The sequence below is a fragment of the Mus musculus genome, chromosome 9 (genome assembly GCF_000001635.26).
Source record: "Mus musculus strain C57BL/6J chromosome 9, GRCm38.p6 C57BL/6J".
Lineage (NCBI taxonomy): Eukaryota > Metazoa > Chordata > Mammalia > Rodentia > Muridae > Mus > Mus musculus.
Genome location: NC_000075.6, coordinates 67,259,813 through 67,280,680, shown reverse-complemented (window position 1 = coordinate 67,280,680; position 20,868 = coordinate 67,259,813). Strand labels below are relative to the sequence as shown.

Genomic DNA, 20,868 nt, shown 5'->3' with positions numbered 1-20,868 from the left:
AAACAACAGATTGAAGGAAAGGCCATCCAGAGACTGCCCCACCTGGGGTTTCATCCCATATACAGCCACCAAACCCAGACACTATTGTGGATGCCAGGAAGTGCTTGCTGACAGAAGCCTGATATAGCTGTCACCTGAGAGGCTCTGCCAGAGCCTGACAAATATAGAGGCAGATGCTCACAGCCAACAATTGGACTGAGTGTGAGGTCCCCAATGGAGGAGTTGGAAAAGGGACTGAAGGAGCTGAGGGGGTTTGCAGCCTCATGGAGGGAGCAACAGTATTAACTGCCCAAGGGCCCCCACCCCAGATCTCCTGGAGACTGGACCACTAACCAAAGAATACACATGGAGAGACCCATGGCTCTGGCTGCATATGTGGCAGAGGATGGCCTGTTGGACATCAGTGGGAGGAGAGGCCCTTGGGCCTAAGGGTCTTTGATGCCCCAGTGTAGGGGAATGCCAGTGAGGGAAGAGAGGAGTGAGTGGGTGGGTGGGGGAGATAAGGGGTTTCTGAAGGAGAGATCTGGAAAGGGGAAAACATTTGAAACGTAAATAAAGAAAATATCCAATAAAGATATATATATTTTAAAAAAAAACAAAAGTGAACTTAGTTTGTCTTTATTATAAGATGCTTTTGAGCCTAAGATGAAGTCAAGCTGGTCCCTCAACAGGTATAAAGAGGATAGCTGTGAGCAGCATATTTGACACCTTGTCAGAGTCCATATTTGAGTAACTCTTCTTGCTTCCCTGGGCCTTTTAGTTCAGACAGGGCCTATGGCTCACATTGCTTTTTCATGGCATTCTTTATTTTTTCATTTGATATTTTCTTTATTTGTATTTCAAATGTTATCCCCTTTCCTAGTTTCCCCTCCGAAAATCCCCTACCCCCTTCCCCGTCCCTCTGCTCACCAACCCACCCACTCCAGCTTCCTGGCCCTGGCATTCCCCTATACTGGGTCATAGAACCTTCACAGGACTAAGGGCCTCTCCTTCCATTGATGACCAACTAGACCATCCTCTGCTACATATGCAGTTAGAGCCATGAGTCCTACCATGTGTTTTCTTTGATTGGTGGTTTAGTCCCAGGGAGCTCTGGGGGTACTGGTTAGTTCATGTTGTTCCTCCTATGGGGCTGCAAGCTCCTTCAGCTCCTTGGGTCCTTTCTCTAGCTCCTTCATTGGGGACCCTGTGCTCAGTCCCATGGATAGCTGTAAGCATCCACTTCTGTATTTGTCAGGCACTGGCAGAGCCTCTCAGGAGACAGCTATATCAGGCTTCTGTCAGCAAGCTCTTGTTGGCATCCACAAAAGCAGGGAGTTCCCCTCTTCTAAGTCTCACTGGCTTCCCTTCCTTCATACCCACCAAGGTAACAACACAGTATCTTGGACCTTTGGAGAGGCTTATAGCCCTGATAACCACAGCTGTTGTATGGATCCAGTGCTTAAGGACAGTGAAGTTCTGATGTTTAAGTCACTGGCACTCTGTTACATTGCACAGTTACTCTGTACACAGTAAGGGCAGAGTTCCCGCTAGCCTGCCCTTCTTATGCGTGAGACACCTGCACCTTCCTGGTTCATCAAGCATTTAGAACATGGACTTCTTACAGTCCTCCCTGTTTCACTGAAAAGGAGGCTGGGCTCTGTCATGTGGCTAGTCAGTGGTAGAGCACAAACTAGAACCTAGGTTTCCTGCACCCATAGCGTAACTCTTCCCTGCACATCTTCCTGCCGTGTGAGGTTTCTGTACTGACATGGTTTCCTAGCCATTCACCTTTTCGCTTCGAGCCCCCAATCCCACCCTTAACATCATCGAGTGTCCGGGATGCTGTCTAGGGAACATGTGGGTACTTGGGTATTACCTGCAGGGCTTCGGCCCTTGGTGGACTGTGCTCATCCACTCTGCCAACATAGCAGCAATATAAAGGCTTACAGCCTGCTTCTAAAGCCTGCTAGGCTCTCTGCCAATTTATCTCTCTTCCATGCACTGACATTTCCATGATCCAACTTCTCTATAGAAAGAGAATGCTGGTGTGCTGGGCATTGTTGAGGAGAAGCACATTTGTTAGGAGAACCATTTTCTTCTTTGTATTACCGAATTTTTTTAAATACACGTGCCAATCTGTGTGTCTAGGAACCCGTGGCATTCTCTACCATCCCGAACATAGCAGCATAGAGAGCTAGTCTTGACAGTTGGGTGGTACATTTCTCTCTTCTCTTATTATTGTAAAAAAAAAAAGGGGGGGTTGCTTTTGATTCTGCAAGTAAATGTATGGAGTCAAGGGAGTGGGGGAACATTTCAAATGCATTGTGTGGCTGTTTTCCGGGGTGTGATTTCTCCTGAGGTCTGCTTGTTTGTTTTCAAGTCTCGCCATACTGCTTAAGCTAGCCTTAAACTTGAGGGCCTCCTGAGTGCTGGGATCCTAGGCAGGCAACACCATCCCCAGCCTTGTCTTCTGAATTTTTTTTTTAAAGGTTATTCTTAGCACATCAAGTGATTCTTATGGGTGAGCAACGTCTCCTGCTACTTAAGACATTTTTAATTTCCTTCTCAGGCACAGCACACCCACGACGCCATCACAGAGGCTGCGCAGCTGATGAAGGAAGCTGTGGATGACATCATGGTGACACTGAATGAAGCAGCCAGTGAGGTGGGACTGGTGGGAGGCATGGTGGACGCCATCGCAGAGGCTATGAGCAAGGTAGGCTCACGCTAGCCCCTGAACCTTTCCAGTCCCATCTCCAGCTCTTTCACAAATCATCCCTACACGGTCTTCTCTGGGAAACTGTCAGTCAAGGCCAAGACCCACGAGCCAGCAGATGGCCAGCCATATCTCCAACATCATTTTTTTCTTAACTATCAGTTCATCAGCTTTGTAAGCTACTGCACAGTTCTTCCCAGTTGTGCTTAAAAACAGACATTGTGAAAGTATCATTGGCTTCCTTGTTTGTAAAATGGAAATAATTACTTACACCTCATGTCTTCTTTATAAGCTGGGATAAGGAGGAGACTCCAGGAGGAGTTAGGAAATTATTTCCAAGCATTGGCCCTTGGAATGGCTACTTTGGAATTGAGGAACTTTCTAGAATTCAGGATCCTGGTCTCTACTGCTGTCTAGCTCTATCACAATCTCAATTGAGTAGATCCTAGGAATCTCTAATGGGACTTCCAAAAATCTTACATTTTGATATCTACTTAAATGCATAAACCATTGAATAGTGTGTATGAAAGGTCTTGGTGGGCTCTCAAAAGCAACAGGCATAGGAGACAACATAAATCATTTTCTGGCTCAACAGCCAATTGACAGTGCTTCAGACCAAAAAGAATTTCAACTCTATGGTTTCTACTTTCCTCCAAGGATTTTGTCTTTAATGATGTCCTTTTGATATTGTCAGGTTAAACAGTTTTTCATCAGCATCCAATTGTCAGCTTAGCATTAGAGAGTATCACAGACGAGAGTGTTACAGTGCCTGTGTTGGGAAATGCCTACAGTTGGATTATGTATGCATTAGTATAGTATTTTAAGATAATACAAGGTCTTAAATTGCTGATTTAGGGATTAGCTGTCTCGGTCTCTATAAAGGAATAAAGTCATTAGAGAAATGGCTCCACAACTCTCTCCCATCCTCTTCACACTAATGAAGTAGCAAGCTGGGTTAGACTGTATCTCCCTTCTCAAAGTCTCTATCAGTATCCACTATGCTTTGCTTATGCTTCAAATACGGATGGTTTAGCAGACAGTGAGTAAATTTTGCCTCCTCAAGGCCATAGGGTGAGGTGCAGGAGGGTTTGTTTGACTTTCACCACAATAGAGCACCAGAACTTTGGAAACAAACCACATGTCTACAGGGGATGTTAAATTGTCAAATCCATAGTTTCTTAGTAGCAGTTAAAAGCCAAATGATCCTCTTTTTCTTTTTCTCAGTATTAATGTAAAGATAGGAAATGTCCTGTCAGTCCCGAGAGAATGGAAGTCAGGCCCTGAGTCATCCTTTGCTAGCCCACCAGCCTCGCTCACGGAGATGCCTTATGCTGTGATAGCGGCACCCACACAGCTGCTGTCAGTGGTCCAGCTGGCTCTTGAGAAATAAGCCTGGAATCTCTTGATGGTCACAAGAGTTGCTGGCAGCAGAGGATACACACGAAGGGTTTCCCTCTCCTCCCTGTAAAACACGACCTGGGATTTCACTGCTGTCCACAAACTCCTTCTGTGTCACTAACTTTGGTCATTGAGAAGTACTTGACAAGAAGCAACTTAAGGGAGGAAGGGTTTCTTTTGGCTCACAATTTGAGGGATACAGTCCAGCCCAGTGGGAAAGGCACAGTGGCTGGAGTGTGAGGCCACTGGTCACATTGCATCTGCAGTCGGGGGTGGGGGTGGGGGGGAGAGGTGTGAGTGCTGTCCCTCAGCTCACTCCCCTTTTTATTTATTTTGGGACCACCCAGCTCATGGGATGGCCCACATCCAGTTCTTCCTGGTTTCTTCCCACCTCAGTTAACTCATTCTAGAAACCCCCACAGAGACGTGACATGTTCAGGGTCTTTCTCTGAGGTAATTCTACTGTCCAGTTGGCTATCAATATCAACCATCACATTTACCTACCCTGATCTATCATCCAGGGGACCACACTTCACCTGGATCAGTATGCCCTTGACCTTCAAGGGGACTGTTGACTCCCATTCTTTCACAGTGATCTTGCCCTTTTCTTAATTGCTGTTGCACTTGGAGGCAGGCAGTCAAAAGATTGCTCTTAGATCCTCCAATTCTTTCTGTTGACTTAGATCATCACTAGGCATCCCTGGGCATGGATATTGGTGGACTGTAGTGTTGCTATGGAAGTCCTCCATGATGGAGATTCTGCCACCTCCCGCCTCATCTTCCACCACTCTCTGTATTTCCCTGGAAGTACCAGACTCACTCTTACCATCATGTGCTTGAATACTGTTCCCTCTTTCTGGGATTCCTTCCCTACTGTTTTTGTGGGCGGCCTTCTCCTTATCTGGTGAGACTTAACTAAATCGTCCTTCCTCTGAAATACTTTCCACTCCTGTAAGATGAAACTGGGACTCCATCTTGCCTGTGTCCCCTGAATGCCTTATGTGTACCTCCATTGTGATTTTGATTGGAGAAGTTAGAGCAGAGTTTGAACCAAAGAAACCTCTGAGGGGCTCTCTCCTTTTCCTAAGTTTCTAATTCTTACAAGTATAGCCTATCCTTGGCCAGGCTCCTTATGACTCCTAAGTTCTTCTCTCATCCACAGCTGGATGAAGGCACACCTCCAGAACCAAAGGGAACGTTTGTTGACTACCAGACGACTGTGGTTAAATACTCCAAAGCCATTGCCGTCACAGCTCAGGAAATGGTAAGAAGAAAAGGACTGGCCCCACCCACTGTGGGTTCCCCCTCTACCCACTGCCATCTGAGTCTTCACACCATGCCCACCACCATCTGAGTCTTCAAGTCTGAGATCTGTGTCAGGTAGACTGACCAGCCCGTGATGTAGGTTCCCTGTAATGGCATTTTCTCCCGGGACCCTACTTCCTACCTCCTCTCTGTGGTGCCTCTGGTTGCCTGTGGTATAGAAGCCCCAGGAAGAAGGAAGTAAAGTTGACTAAGTCCTGGGAATGAACACAGGGAACAAAGGGAGGAGAGAGCTTTCAAGAAAGCAGGAAATGAGCAACAAGGTCTCATTAAAAAGGAGCAAATCCTACTCATCTCTGGAAGGACTTGAGATGTTTTAATAGGGTTAAGTTCTAGTATAAGAGAAGATATTTGGGAGCAAAATAGTAAAAACATGAAGCTATCTGGCAAAATCAAATTATAATACTTGAGCAATCAGTCCTCTAGGCAAAATTAGTGTGGTTTTTTTTTTTCTAATTCCTGACAGCAGAAGTAATGGTTTTTTGTTTTTTGTTTTTTGTATTTTCCACTGAAACATAATGCAAACAACATTGTTCCAGATGAGTCTTCATAAATGGCTCTGGGAGTCAGTATGTGCTCTTGGCATTATAGAGTTACATGGAGGATGACAAATGTGATCTCAGAGAGTGCATACACAGAAAACATCCCTCTCCACTTGGAGCCCCAAGTGCAAAAGGATTGCCAAGCCCGAGGTGGCCATTGCAATGGCCTAGCTGGAGTGGCCAAGTCACCCCTCTCACTGGCTCTGTCATGCAACTGTGTGTCCACTAGAGGTTGAGCTTGGACTACGAAGGCTTCCCTGCCTGCTCTACTCATGCATGGGAACTCTGTACCAGGCCGACTGTTTAAATGAATGTGGCCTGAGGAAGGAGGGGAATAGTCACAGTCACTTCTGAGTGTCCTGGCAAGCTGGAGGTCACACCAAGACCATCCTTTCAGGGGAGTAGAGGGGACAAATCAAAGTCCCCTTACTGCGCAGTCTAGCAGTGGGATCTTTGAAAGGCATTTGTGAGTATCTTCATAAAGTCCCTGGAGAGTCTTCTGGGCCAGGCTTTGAACCAGGCTGTCTCATCCTTTGGCACCTATGATTCCCAACAAGCCTACCCTCCAGTATATGACATCCTGAGGTGGCTAGCCTGGCACTTTTGGTCAGAGTTGTTAGGTGAAGAGTCTTTGTGTTCCTATTAATGAGGCACAAATGGTACAGCTCATGGTACAACTTCATTCTTTTGGGATGCCAGTTGTATTCCTTGGAACCTACCTCAGTAGACAAGGAGTCCTTTGAAGGGGCTTTTTAAAAGCCCTTTAAGCTGTGCATGGTGGCACATGCTTCTAATTCCAGCCCTTAGGAAGTAGAGGGGGAATTAGGAGTTCAAGGACAGCTTGAGCTATCTGAGACCCTGTCTAAATACTAAAAGGAATAGTCCTTTAAAATCAAGCCTTTAAAAGATCACAAAGGGGGCCAGCAAGGGGGCGTAGCAGGTAAAGATACTTGTAAGCAAGGCTAAATGACCTGCATTCAGTCCCTGGAATCCTAACAATGGAAAGACCAACCAACTCTAAGTTGTCCTCTGGCCTCCACACATGCATTGTGGTGTGGACACACACCTACAAATAAAAATATATTTTTTAAAGATTTATTTTATTCATGTATATGAGTACACTGCAGCTGTCTTCAGACCCACCAGAAGAGGGCATCAGATCCTATTACAGATGGTTGTGAGCCACCATGTGTTTGCTGAGAATTGAACTCATCTGAAAGAACAGTCAGTGCTCTTAACCACTGAGCCATCTCTCCAGTCCCAAATTATTTTTTTGAAGAGTAAGAAAAGAGATAGGGCAGGAGTGAGATTCCTGGAAAAGAGACAGAGACTGTCTTTTAGGTGACTTTTTTGTTCATGGCAAAAAGCCAAGGTGAAGGCTAAACACTAAACTGAGGCACGCTATTCTGAGGTGCGGGCAGAGTGGATGCATGGACTGTGTGGGTTGTGATGGGCCACCATGTTTCCGAAGCACTTTGTGGTGCTTTGTTACAAAGTTACCCAAGCCCTTCCTTCAGTCCCTGATGTTGGTTTCTTCACTGGGTCTCCTTTGTGACTTTGTAACAGCCCTATTCTCAGATCCTTTCTTGCCTAGATCCTCACAGAAGCCGAATCAGGATCTACCACTCACAAGGATCATCCCCTAGAATGGTCCCTTGTGGAAATTCCTCTGGTGACCCCATATCCATTCTCCCTGAGATTGGGCCCTGAGGACTCGGTTCCACGCTGCACCGCCTTGCACGCTGAGCATGTGCCCATCCATCCGGTCTGAGCTGCAGGGCAGTCACAGCCCTGGCCTGTTGTGTGCAATGCAGCATGGGCTTCGCTTGAATTGCCCTCCCCAGTGTCCAGCCATTATGCTAGGCCTGGCCTTCACCTTCCCCAGGGGCTAAAAGGGAATGAAACCCTTTGGCTTCCCAGGGTATTAACACATGGTTCTGATGCTTCTCTTTGTGTATGTATTTGTGTCTTGCTTGTTTTCTTTTTCCAGATGACTAAGTCGGTTACTAACCCGGAGGAGTTGGGAGGCCTGGCTTCACAAATGACCACTGACTATGGGCACCTGGCTCTCCAGGGCCAGATGGCAGCAGCCACCGCCGAACCAGAGGAGGTCTGCCACCTTAAGGCCCCTATCTTAAGAAGCAAACACATGGTGCCCGTTCCGGGGGATGGGAGAGGGGAGGACCCTGTAGCCTAGTTCTATAAGACCCCAGCCCAAGAGCCAGGAGCAGGTTTCATTCCCCATTGCTGTGCAACTGATGCCCCAGATTCACTCAGAGCCCCAAATCGTGCCTAGAACTTGGACCCTTGCTGGGGCCAGTTGGCCAAGAACTAGAGTGCTCCGGAGAGTGACTCTCAGGTGGAAGGGTTTGTTTGCAATGTTCTGCTAGGCCCTTATAGCTGCCCATCTCCCTCTTCAAATGCCCAAACCTGGGGCTGCCACCTTCCTGCTTCCTGCTCCCCCTTAGCACATCCTATCAGCCATGCTTATGTTTTCCAAAGGCTCCCCAAAATATTAGAGGACCCACATGTGGGATTTCATATCTCCTCTCTTGACAACAATCTGCTTGCATGACACAAAGCCCCCGCCTGTAGGTTCAAGACCCACCTGCTTTCCTTATTCCTTTCCACAGAGGCTAGTGTAGGCGTGGCTTCGGCAAATCAGTACCCTTAAGAGTCTCAGAATGGCAAGTGTGCACACTGTCAGAGAGCAGTCATCTCTGGAAGCTGTGAGTGGGACCACACAGCACAGCTGGGGACCCAGAGGGGCCTGGAAGAAGTTTTGTCAGTGTGAGTGCCTAGAGAGGGTGTCTAGGGCCCAAGAAACCATGTGGCTCCTTAGAGAAAGGAAGTCCACTCTGAGATACAGAATGATGGAGGGACTGCGGGAACACGGGAAGATACAGGTAACCACATTCGGTGAGATGCAAGCTGTTTATTGAATGGAAACTTTGTTCAGTATTTTCTTAAACACTAGGGCATGGGGAAGCCACAGGTTTGTAACTGGTCTGCTCATTTCCCTGAAATAACAGACCCGCCCTCACTTCCCCAGTACTCTGGGTTGGGACCTGGTGTGTCTAACAAAGGCTTTTAAAGCAACCATAGAAACACAGATCCAAAACACATCACTTTCTAACATATGTCATAACCATGCATGTAAGCAGGCATATCATATATATGTACGGAGGTACATATATATTTCTAGCATGGAGTTCCCTCAGTTTCTAACCATGCTCCTGTCTTTACATTCCAGAGCAGTCAGTCAGGCCTCAGCATGAATAATTGTAATAATTATGTTACATCAGCAAGAAAAATACTGAATCTTAATTCCTTTTACACAGTTTCCCCCGCTTCCTCCTCCTCCTCCTCCTCCTCCTCCTCCTTCTCTTTCTCTTTCTTTTTAAATAGTCTTTCTGTTTCAGTAAGACCAGACTACAGTTCTACACTGTAATTTATCTAGACGTATAATTCATTTGGTCAACATGTAATTTTGAATTTCATAAACAAGTAAAAGAAAGCTTGTGTTACCGTCAGGAAGCATTTGGACAATGGGAAGAAGTAGTTGACTTTGAGTGGAGATTGCCAGGGAGGTTTGGGCTCCTCTCCACAGGAAGCTTTGCAGTGTGATCTAGTCTCATCTGTCTGGAATTGGAACACTAGCCTGCCTTTTCCATATGGACAAAGCTCTCAAGAGCTGGCCACCCCAATGCGGAAGCAATCAGAGCCTTGCTATGACACAGAATCACTGATTGCACCAAGCCAACAAAGAAAAGAATGTGTCGCTAGCCACACAACACGTCACCTTGCATGCTGGTGCCTCTGACATTGTCAGTAACACTTGCTGTTTTTGGCGGGGCATCTTGCGATGTATTTTACAGTCCAGACACAAGAGCAGCATGACCCGAAGCCAAAAATGAGAGGGAGAACATAAGATTACCAGTGGCCTGTGCGGGAAAGTTCTCTGTGTGCATTTGCCAGACAGATGCTTGGGGGGAAACTGAGAAGGTTAGGAGGTCCCTGAAGCAATATAGGGTGTTGTTTTGTTTTGTTTTGTTTTGTTTTGTTTTAACATACCAAAATTGTGGGAGTTATTTGTATACCCGAGAGGGCCCCATATCCCAGAATGTGAAAATATTTACATGCAGGGCAATTGGGAAACCTTTCCTTCAGAGTCCTGCGGTGTACCCCCAACGAGTCCGCATTCTGGTCTTTTCCACAATGTGACAATTACAGGAAAAGCTGGACCTCTGTCCTCAAACATCAAACAGGATCTTTCTCTGTTTATTTTTCCACAGAAAACTCAAGGCTTTGTTAGTAGCACTGTGGAAGTTCTTCAGAAAAGTGAAAACTCTCCTGGCAGCTTTGCAAGTTAAGATTAGTTTCTCTCTGAACACAGAGAGACCAGAGAGATGACTCAGTCATGTACAAACAGGAGGGCCTGAGATCAGAGCCCCAGCACCCGTGTAAAAAGCTACTCATGGCTGCACGTGCCTGTAATCTTAGTCCTGGGGAGGAAGAAACAGGAGGGTGTCTTAGGCCTGCTGGTCAGCAAGTCTAGCCAAATCATTGATGTCCGGGTTCAGTGAGAGAGACTGTCTCAAAGACTAAGGTAAAGAGAATTGAGGAAGACATCTGACCTTGACGTGTGGCCTCTATATGTGCATATAGAAGGACTTGTAACAGCACACATACATACAGAGAGGGAAGGGGCTGAAAATGGGGAGAAGGGAAGGAGGAAGAGAAAAAGGGATGGAGGGAAAGAGGGAGGGGTTAAGATCCTAGGAGCTACAGCTCCACAATGTAAGTCCTGGGGAAAGATTTCGTGACTATAGCTCTATCTCTAGGGAAAGTCACATCACCACTTTGTGAGCCAGGGAGAGCATTGGTTATGCGCCTGGTCCTACAGCCTGCACTCCCAGGTGGAATGGATGTGCACGCTGGCATTTTATTTTTAAAATCCCACCCCAAAACTAGCTGTCAGGTAGAGAGAAAGTGATGCCTGGTTCTGTTGTTCACACTGTCTTCCCTGATATGTTTTCTAAGTGGATCCGACAAGTTCCGATTGTCACCCTGGTCTAACCCTCTTAAGGTCCCCCAGCTAAGCAGCTCTGGTTGCTTTGAAAGTCTTCAAAAAGTCATTTCATTTTTGTTTTGACTTGGCAAGTAAAGGGAAAGTGATTGGGGGTGGGGGGTGCTCCCTCCTCTCCATTGTAATCGGATCTAAACCAGGGCTTTTTTTTTTTTTTAATTTCCTTTAAGGCACAAAAGCAGATGGTTTTCTCTGTACTATTTTTCTTTGATCGAGAAATGAACTGAGGGCTTTTCTTGAGGCTCAAGCAATGCTTCCCTAAAGTTGCCAATTTAAAACCCCAAGTTGTGTGTCTTTGAGCAGCATTCCTTTATAATAAACACTGGTCGTACATTCAATCCACCCTGTGGGTCTTGCAAAGTCGGGCCAGACTTGCTGAGAAGTTTAGTGTTGCTTTGGGACTGAGGCATTTCTTAGTGCTTATCAGTTGAAACAGGATCTTAAAAGTGGGTTCCCTTTCTAGGAAGCTCCTCCAGCTGTAAAAATTTCCAGTGAAATTGCCAGTAGACCGTGTTGATTCTGCGGTCTTCTTGTATTTAAGTGTTCCATCAGCTCGCCGTAACCTGGAAAGTAATGAACATGATAGGTGCCAAGCCCAGATGCTGTGGTGGGCACTGTCCCTTTGCCCTCAACAAAGTATGTGAGACAAGGATCATTTGTTCCCCTCATTTCAGAGATAAACTGAAGCTCAGAAAGCTGAACAAAATTCTGTTTTTATTGAGGCCACTTTTAAAAACTTGAATCAGGGTTTTGTGTGCTGATTACACTGCCTCCCCTTCCCTGATGTCACCAGCAGTCCCCTGTCACTTGGGGATCTCTGGTCATCCTTTACCACCTCTCAGATAATGCTGACCCTTGAATACTTGGTATTAAACTTTATGGAAGCATAAGGACCAAGTTGAGTTTGAAACTAATGTCACATTCCCTGGCTTCCCCTTGATGTAGTATATAAGCCATTAACATATCTTGTAAAATAGATTTGTGTGACAGTCTCAGTACTTAGAAGGCTGAAGCAGGGGGAATCAAGAGTTCTTGGCCAGCCTGGGCCACACAGCATGGCTCTGTCTTGAATGATAACTATTTGAATGGCATCACTGCTGCGTGGCAAACACCTCCCCACCACCACCTCAGTGGCATGTCCTTGCTGCAGCAGTCCAGACATGTGTACAGAGATAGCGTGTTGCTGAAGGCTACCCCTCCTGTTGTACATCACACAGAGTCAGTAGGGCAGCCTGAGCGATGGAGAACCTCTGCAGGACCCAGTGCACACACTAGAAGGCATCCGGAGTCAGAAGCTCACCTTTCTGCATCTTATGAGCTCTCTGCTAAATGTCCCTTTCCCTCCTAGAAACAGTCTGCATTTCTATAGGAGGAGGGTGAGCATGCGTAGTCCTTCCCACTCTCAGCTCTCTCTTCCCTAAGCTTGACTAATGAGATAGAAGCAGGAGACAGCATCTCCTGGGCCAGAATCTCCCCAGGATTATCTACAGTGTCTGAGACCTTTTGGTAACTCTTCCTGATAGATGCTAGAAGAAGCAGCCCTGGCTTCTAGCTGTTGTTGATTCTTGATGGTAACGCAGGCTCATGCTTCAAGTTTTTGCTTTTCTTCTAGCTGCTTACTCACCTGGCCTGGAAGGCAGTTCATTTGTGGCTGTATTTATCAAACTCACAGTAAAACCTGGCACAGAACAGAACCAGAGGAATGCATGCTTTGGGAAGGGGGGGGGGTAATTTAGTACAGCTTAAAGAAGACAGCCTAGCTATAGTGAAGTTTACTCTGCTTCTCTTAGACAAATTGCCTCTTCTAATCTCTCAGTACAGCAACCGCCAGAGAATGCAGGCCTGGGCTGGGGCTATAGTCTGGGCTGAGGCTGTAGCTCTGCTGGTAGATGCTCATCCAGCGTGTTGTAAGACCCTGGGTCCCATCCCTAGCCCCACAAAAACGGAATGTGGTTTAGCACATGTCTGTAGTCCCCGCACTTGAGAGGTGGAGGCAGGTGGGTCAGAAGTTCAAATTCACTCTCAGTTCCAGTCAGGTTGAGGCCAACCTGAACTCTGAGATCCTGCCTTCATTTTTTTAATCAAGTAAATAAATAAAACAGTACATATCTGCTGAGCCTTTAGAAATGGGGAAGTCAAACCTGGCTCAGCAGACAGGAAGCCTGGGCTCGATGTGACTGCTGTCACCGTACAGTGCAGCTCAGGAGTGGGGTGTTGTGTTTGGTAAATATACCAATTTTATAAAATCCGATCGCTCTAAAATATGCTCAATTCTAATGGTGTACTCTGCACTCATGAAGAGGGATGTATCAAAGAGAGCTGGGCACACTGTGGGATCAGTAAATGCCTGTAGAATGAATAACACAACTGTCCCACAGAGTTCAATCTGAGGACAATCTATCTATTCCTATAAGGTAGCTTGGGATCCAGATGAGCTAGACCCTCAGAAAAGATAAACATATCAGAAAGGTATTATGCTATCCCACTAAGCCACAGGCTCACTTAATGAGGCTGTGGGCATTTTTACAGTCATTTTACAGGAAGGTAAATCAACTAAATTCCGTACTTCACTGGACAGGGGTTACAAATAGAAGTGGAATTTTCCTAGCTGAGCTCCCAAAGGGCACAAGAGAAATTTTCCACCTAGGGCAGGCTTCAATGGCAGGGTCCCTCCTAGACCTTCCCTCTCCTGGCTTTGCCTCTGTAGATTGGATTCCAGATTCGCACACGTGTGCAGGACCTTGGCCATGGCTGTATCTTCCTGGTGCAAAAGGCAGGAGCCCTCCAGGTGTGCCCCACAGACAGCTACACCAAGAGGGAGCTGATCGAGTGTGCCCGCTCTGTCACTGAGAAGGTAAGGGGGTTCCCTCTGGGCAAGATGGATATAACCATTGTGCCAGCTCTGGTGGGGACAAAACCAAAATTTCTTCAGCTAAAACAGCTGTCTCCCTCACCACCTTGGCCCTTCTCAGCGAGGATGGTATTCCAGAGTCTATTGTGATCCACAGGACTTGAGAAGTCCAGGAAAAAGCAGGCAGCCTGGGAAAAAACAGGGGGCCCCCTTGCAGGTGGCCCTACAACATCAGGAGCCAACCAGGGGAAGGCAGATGCCACAGCCCACCCTGTAACAGTCAGTCTCCTCTCCTAAAGAGTTTCTAAGTGCTGCTGTGAGCTGGGACCAAAACACTAAAAGAGCGAGATAGAACAATGCAGACTGAAATCCCTACCCAGCATAGGGAAGGCTGAAGCCAGGCTGGGCTATATAGTGAGACCCTGACTCCAAAGGCAAAAACAAACAAACAAAAGGCTGAAATCTTCTTGGTGTGTAGCCTCTTCATTATTATAGCATGAAGCAGGGTGGGCTCCGTGCCTTTAGACGGTAACCTGTTGTATCCTAGTGGAAGAGAAGCCCACCTTGAGCTTCTGAGCCTCAGGGCTGCTGCTGTTGAAGAAGATTGTCAGGGGTGTGGCCAGCAAGACTGGAAGAGCTTATCAATTATGTCACCTTCCCAAGTCTTGATTTCCTCATCCATAAAATGAGCACACGAATTTATAATCTGTGACTCTCGGGATCAAGGTGTGTGAAAGTGTCTGGCACTCTGCCAGGTGTGTAATTAAACATTTAACAGATACTAGCCACTGCCCACTGTATGCTTTCCTCAAAGTTCCTTCCTCCCAGGATGTTGGTTCCCCTAGCTAACAAAGACCCCCATTGAACCCACACTTCTGTCGGTCTTTCCTTCTGCCCCTCTCTATAAGCCCCTGGCTTTGCTTCTGTATCGGAGTCCTTCCGCGGCAGCTGTTGCGGCTGGGGCTGCGGCTGCGAGTAGCACGGACTGGAGCATCCTCGCTCTGCAGTTCCTCTTCACGTCTGTGTGCATAGAGCTCCATATTGTTCAGGATCTTGGCCCCAAAGCTGGAGGGCTGGGCAGAGGAAGCCCTCAATGAGAAGCTGTGTACAGAGGCTGCTCTGTCAGCCAGCCCTGGACAAGGCTGAGCGGCCATCTGGCTACCTCCCCCAGCCCACAGGACTGGGCAGCTTCTGGATTCTACAGTAAGAATTAAATCTCTCAGCTGGAGGAAGGCACCTCTCCTCCCTTCAGAGGCTTACCCAGTACCCAAGAGCCCCAAGCTGCATTCAGCATCATTTTGAGTCAGCCTTGCTCTCATTGCTTCTCTCAGTGGAGCAGCCTGACTTGGGACACATGGAGGAGGACAGAGGTAGCCAGTTTCTAGCAACCAGCCTTTTGGCTGTGTCTTGCTGCAGGTCACAGTACCTGTGTATCTTGTCATAACTATATATCTTGGGTTGTAAATAGAGTATCCTCCACCCATGAGCCCCTTGTCTACCTTTGTGTCAGACCCAGTGACTAATAGATGCCCAGTCAGTAAATACCTGTTGTTTGTACACCTTCCACAGTGGGTGGAGGAAGTGTTCCTCCCTCCCCCCCCCTCTCTCTCTCTCTCTCACACACACACACACACACACACACACCTCATAACTTCCAGGCCCTTGTCACCCATCCTTAGAGTTCTTTCCTGAAGCTGTTGGCTCCATTCCCAGACCAGCTCTGTGCCAGCCTTAACTCTTCTTTTCCTGGTGAGACCTAGTGGCGTCTAAGAAAGGGTCAGACAGATGAGAGGCTGTCCTAGTTTAATTTCTTGTTGTGATAAAGTACCCTGACAAAAAGCAACTCAGGGGAGAGGAGGCTCAGAATTCGAGTTACCATCCATTTGTGGGGCTAACACAGCCACAGGAACTTAAAGCAACTGGTTGTATCACATCCAGAGTGAAGATGAGGAGCGAATACCTGCTTGCTTGATACTCAGCTTGCTTTCTCTACTCTTACACTATCCAGGGTGCAAAACCAGGGACAGGCACCACCCACCGTGGGCTCACCTCAGTTAACCCAGTTAAGGAAAAAATCCAGAGCTGGAGAGTTGGCTCTGTGGTGAAGACATCCGTTACTCTTGCAGAGGACCTGGGTTTGAGTCCCAGCTCCCACATGATGGCTCAAAACTATCTGTAACTCCAGTCCCAGGCGGGTACAGCATCCTCTTCTGGCCCCTTTGCATACAAGTAAAATTAAGAAAAAAGTCACTCACACAGTAGGTCCTCAAGCCAACCTGATTTCGACATTCCCACACTGAGACTCTCTTCCCAGGTAACTCTAGGTCGTAGCAAGTTGGCAGTTAAAATCAGCCATCTCAGGGGAAGACACAGTTCTTTGTGGGCTTCTCTTGGAGAAAATGGTCCCTGTGTTCATCCTGCCAAACTATACCCACAAGTCTCCTGAGACCTGAGGGGAACAAGAAAGAGCATCCCAGGCTGTGCCTCTTAGTCATACCATGGCTCCTCTGCTGCTTCATCGTGCTTCAGAAAGGATATTTACCTCATCATCACAGCACTGAGGGAGCAGGGACAAGCGGATCTCTGTGGTCTAGCAACATCTGTAAGCTTTCAGAGAGAGCCTATCCCATCCTGTATATCCTACACTACCACACCTGTGTGTGTGTGCAACTGAAGAATAAACCCAGGGTTGACCTCTGCCCCCCCCCCCCCCCACACACACACACACACACACACACACACGAGCGGGCGAGCGAGAGAGAGAGAAAGGGAGAGAGAGAGAGAACACATGTTTACAAAGAATTTATGTGGGTCAGCCATGATCGAAAATACTGGGTGTATTCAGGCAGTTGCTATGTGACTCACTGTTTTTAATCTATAGGACAATGGGCTGTCTTGAGGACGGGAATAGTGTGCTTAAAACCCTTGGAGAGAGATGCCTCTCTGCAAAGAGAGTAGAGAGCCATCCTAGAGGGGACCTGAGCTGTATCTCATAGGAAGGGTACATCAGTGCTGGAGGAGGAGAGCAAAGCAAAACTCTGACCTGGAGTAGGAAGGCAGATAGATGTGTGGGGACCGAAGTCGCTGACAGACATGGCAAATGGTGGGCCAGTGGACACGTGGTTTGATTGTGAAGAGAGTGTGGGGGCTCTGGCTTAAGAAATTGTCTCTGGGAACAGGAAGGAAGGGCTGACAGTAGAAGCTGGCACCCAGGGCCTCTGATATGGAATGTGCTGGGCTGAAGCTCTTAGCCAACTTGCTGGAGCCTCAGGATCGCATTGCTTCTTAGAGCTGGGTGATGGATGACATGCCAAGGCGCCAGTGGGATCCACTCTAGAAAGTGACCTGTCCTGCATGGCCAGGGGAATGATGAGTCTTAGCAGAAGTTGTACCTTCCAGACCTACTAAAAGGGTGGGAACTGCCACCCATATCTCAGGAGCCTAAACTTGGTCCCTCAGCACGGGGTCAGAAACATCACAGTGACTTGGTGAACACTGCTGGCCAGGGACTAGTCATAGCCTTCAAACACCATACTTCACACATGTTTTGTTTTAATTAACTGACTGACATTCAAGGAAACTGAGGCTCGGTGCAGTGAAGTAGCTGCCTATAGCCAGATAGCCTGAGAATGCCAAAGGGATTCAGACCCAAGTCCTTTGTTCTAACCTTATGCTGTTAACCCCTGAGCTGCATCAGCTCTTACGAGAGAGAATCGTGTATTTTCAATGGTGGTACACTTTTCTGTCTTATTTTGTCCATTCCCTGGCTCCCCCTTATGTCACCTTTTCTACCCTACAGGTGTCCTTGGTGCTGTCTGCTCTCCAGGCTGGAAACAAGGGGACCCAGGCATGCATCACGGCCGCAACTGCAGTTTCTGGGATCATTGCCGATCTGGACACCACCATTATGTTTGCAACAGCTGGCACACTGAATGCAGAGAACGGCGAGACCTTTGCCGATCACAGGTACCAGGGGAGACTCTACCCTGCATATCCAAAACCAGGTGGTCACATTTGGTCACCCTGCCCAGGACTCAGAAATGTGGGGATCTACTTTGAGATCAACAAGATTCTCTGTGAGGAACGTGAACCACGGGATCAGAGTAAGCTCCTTCTCCATCAAAGGCTAGCTTTGTACCAGGGAGTTGCCCCTCTGACTGCCCACAGACCCAGCAGGACCAGGAGAGGCGGGGACAGGCATAGTTAGCAGTCACTTCCCAAAGCCTGGTACCTCCCTGGAGCCTTCATTAAATATACTGGTGCTGGCCACTCTATACATTTACTTATGGTGACCCCTAAACCTTCATCACATGTCCAGGCCCTTTCATGTCTCTCCAACCCACGGGCCTGTGATAGAGTGGAGATTCTCTTTGTACTGCCGTCTGTTCTGGAGCCTGTCCCCACCAGCTCTGATTGCCAGACAGGATGTATAGGCTATAAGAGATTTCAGGCCGTAGGAAGATGCTAAGCTCCTGCCTTCACGGTTGAGCTCTTCTCTGGAGCTCTGTTCCCAGTCCCCTGGCTCTACCTACTGTGTGAGCTTCCAACCTCACTTGCATGGAACACTGCCCCCCCCCTCGAGAGGGGAGTGGATCACTCGGGCCTCTCTTCCCAAAGCCCCCCTGAAGGAATTTCCTTCCTCCCCAACTGCAAGTGACTAAGTTGTGTTGTTTCTCCTGTCTCTCTGGCCTCCCTGCTCTCTAAGGGAGAACATTCTGAAGACAGCCAAGGCCTTGGTGGAAGACACAAAGCTCCTCGTGTCTGGGGCTGCATCCACTCCAGACAAGCTGGCCCAGGCCGCTCAGTCCTCAGCAGCCACCATCACCCAGCTGGCAGAGGTGGTCAAGCTGGGGGCCGCCAGCCTGGGCTCCAATGACCCTGAGACCCAGGTATGAATGGGGCCTGAGGGATTGCCTTTTCCTATAGACACTGCTTCAGGCTTCAGAACCAGGGTAAAAGCAAATATCCTTGGAAGTAAACTCTGTGTGTGTGTGTGTGTGTGTGTGTGTGTGTGTGTGTGTGTGTGTGTGTGTGTGTGTGTGTGTTGAAATTGACATGGACTGTGGCGACAGTTCAGGGGACAAACCCTGGATTTGCAAGGAACCTAGTCAGCCAGGCCTGGTGAACAATTGGCTGCAGAAGATGTTGGTGGGATAAAGAAAAGGAAGGAGTGACAGGTGTCCCATGTCCAGGCAGGAACAGTGTGCAGTTTCGTGAAGCAAGAGAGCGAAATGTTAAGGGGATAAAGGAGGGGGAAGGAGAGCTCTTAAGGAGAGGAACTGGAAGGGTGGCCAGACTCTGTTCAGTGACTTCTGTTTGGGAGGTGGCAGTTTTGCTGAAATGACCCACCTGAGCCTTAGTGCCCTCCAGATGACAGTCACTGCAGTTTTTTTCCGTGTCTGAACCCAGCACACTGTATATAGCGGCACCTGGTGCATGCCAGATATGCAGCAAGTTGATGCTCCAGGGGTCTTAAGCTCAGGCTCAAGGAGCTCACAGTAGAGCATCTGACCCTCCCCTGTGCTTTTGTTCTCAGTAACAGAACAGTAAACGCCCTCGTTGCCAACGCCTGCACTGCTCTGCAATCTAGTCTACTGGGCTTGGCCATGCTAGATAACGCTTGCCCTTCCGGATCCAGGAGGACCCAGGAGGACACAATGGCTGTACTAATTAACTACTAATTAATTAACTAATTAACTACCGGCCTTGTTCCCAACTACCCTCCCCCTTCCCTTACCACTGTCCTCTAAGACAATGGAGTCACGTGAGGAACCTTTCTTGGGTTTTATATCCCTGCTTGGTTTCCTCTGACAGCACTGGAATTCAGAAGTGCAGTTTGCACAGTGCTTCTGCGGGAACCTGAGGTGGCTGTCCCACCCTGCTGGGCAGGAAGGAAGGAAAGGCTGGAATCCCTGTCGCTGACCTTGAAAGGCAAACTCTGAGCTCTTCTCCGCTGATTGTGAGGAGAAAGAGCGAGCGTGGATCTTTCCACACAGAGAAATGTGTTGAATTGCCATGGGTTGGTTTTCTTTTTTTCTTTTGAGAACATTTTATTTTAAAAGTTGTATTAGGCACAAAAAAGTAAAGACTCCCAAAGTGAGTTTTTAGAATCATCTCGAATCTTCAGGGAGCCCTGGCGTTTCCTTCTGCCTTCCCCTTCTGTGCAGCCTCGCCCCGCACTCCGACTCTTGTATTACTTGAATCTGTTGGGGTGAAACACTTAGCTTGCTCTTTGCTTCCACATACCTGTAACTGTGACTTACAGTGAGAACTCACTTATTAAAAAAAAAAAAATGCAGCCAGTGAGATACCTCAACTGGTAAAATGCCCGCTTTATGGGTTCTTCTGTGGGTTCTACTCCCAGAACCCACAGAGAGGGAGAGAAGAAACCAGCTCCACAAGGCTGTTATGGTTAGAGTCACTGCCACACCTGCATGGCAGGGTAGGGTTATAGTTAGGGTGACTGCCACACCTGCATGGTAGGGTAGGGTTATGGTTAGAGTCACTGCCACACCTGCATGGTAGGGTAGGGTTATGGTTAGAGTCACTGCCACACCTGCATGGTAGGGTAGGGTAGGGTTAGAGTTAGAGTCACTGCCACACCTGCATGGTGGGTTAGGGTTATGGTTTGGGTGACTGCCACACCTGCATGGTGGCACACACACACACTAATAATAATAATAATAACAATAATAATAATAATAATAAATTAAAATGTTTAATAAACAAGAGTTTTTTTTAATCTGCTCAGAAAACAATGTCCCCTCTGCATGTCAATTACCTGTCAAGCAACAGGTACAGGGCAGGATTTTCTGGGTTCTGATGTGAACAGCAGCCCTGGCATGCAGTGCCCCTCTCTCCTGCTGTACCTCTTCACTGTTACAGGCTCAGGAGAGAGGCAGTCCTTCACAAGGCTCAGCCTGTGGGTGCAGGAGGTTGCCTGGGGGTCCCTGTGCCCTGTGTGTGA

General features: G+C 47.9%; 1 protein-coding gene across 9 annotated transcripts in view; it reads left to right on the top strand.

Moving 5' to 3' along the window:
* Positions 1 to 20,868, top strand: part of Tln2 (talin 2) — a 416,961-nt gene that overhangs the window by 353,365 nt on the left and 42,728 nt on the right. For 7 of the 9 annotated variants that reach the window (NM_001081242.2, XM_006511438.4, XM_006511434.4 and 4 more), the window contains 6 exons: positions 2,552 to 2,698; positions 5,259 to 5,360; positions 7,952 to 8,071; positions 13,758 to 13,904; positions 17,701 to 17,867; positions 18,607 to 18,790. In NM_001081242.2, coding sequence (NP_001074711.2) covers positions 2,552 to 2,698; positions 5,259 to 5,360; positions 7,952 to 8,071; positions 13,758 to 13,904; positions 17,701 to 17,867; positions 18,607 to 18,790 — 867 coding nt within the window. The remainder of the gene's footprint in view (positions 1 to 2,551; positions 2,699 to 5,258; positions 5,361 to 7,951; positions 8,072 to 13,757; positions 13,905 to 17,700; positions 17,868 to 18,606; positions 18,791 to 20,868) is intronic. The other 2 variants (XM_011242813.3, XM_011242812.3) reach the window with 1 other exon arrangement.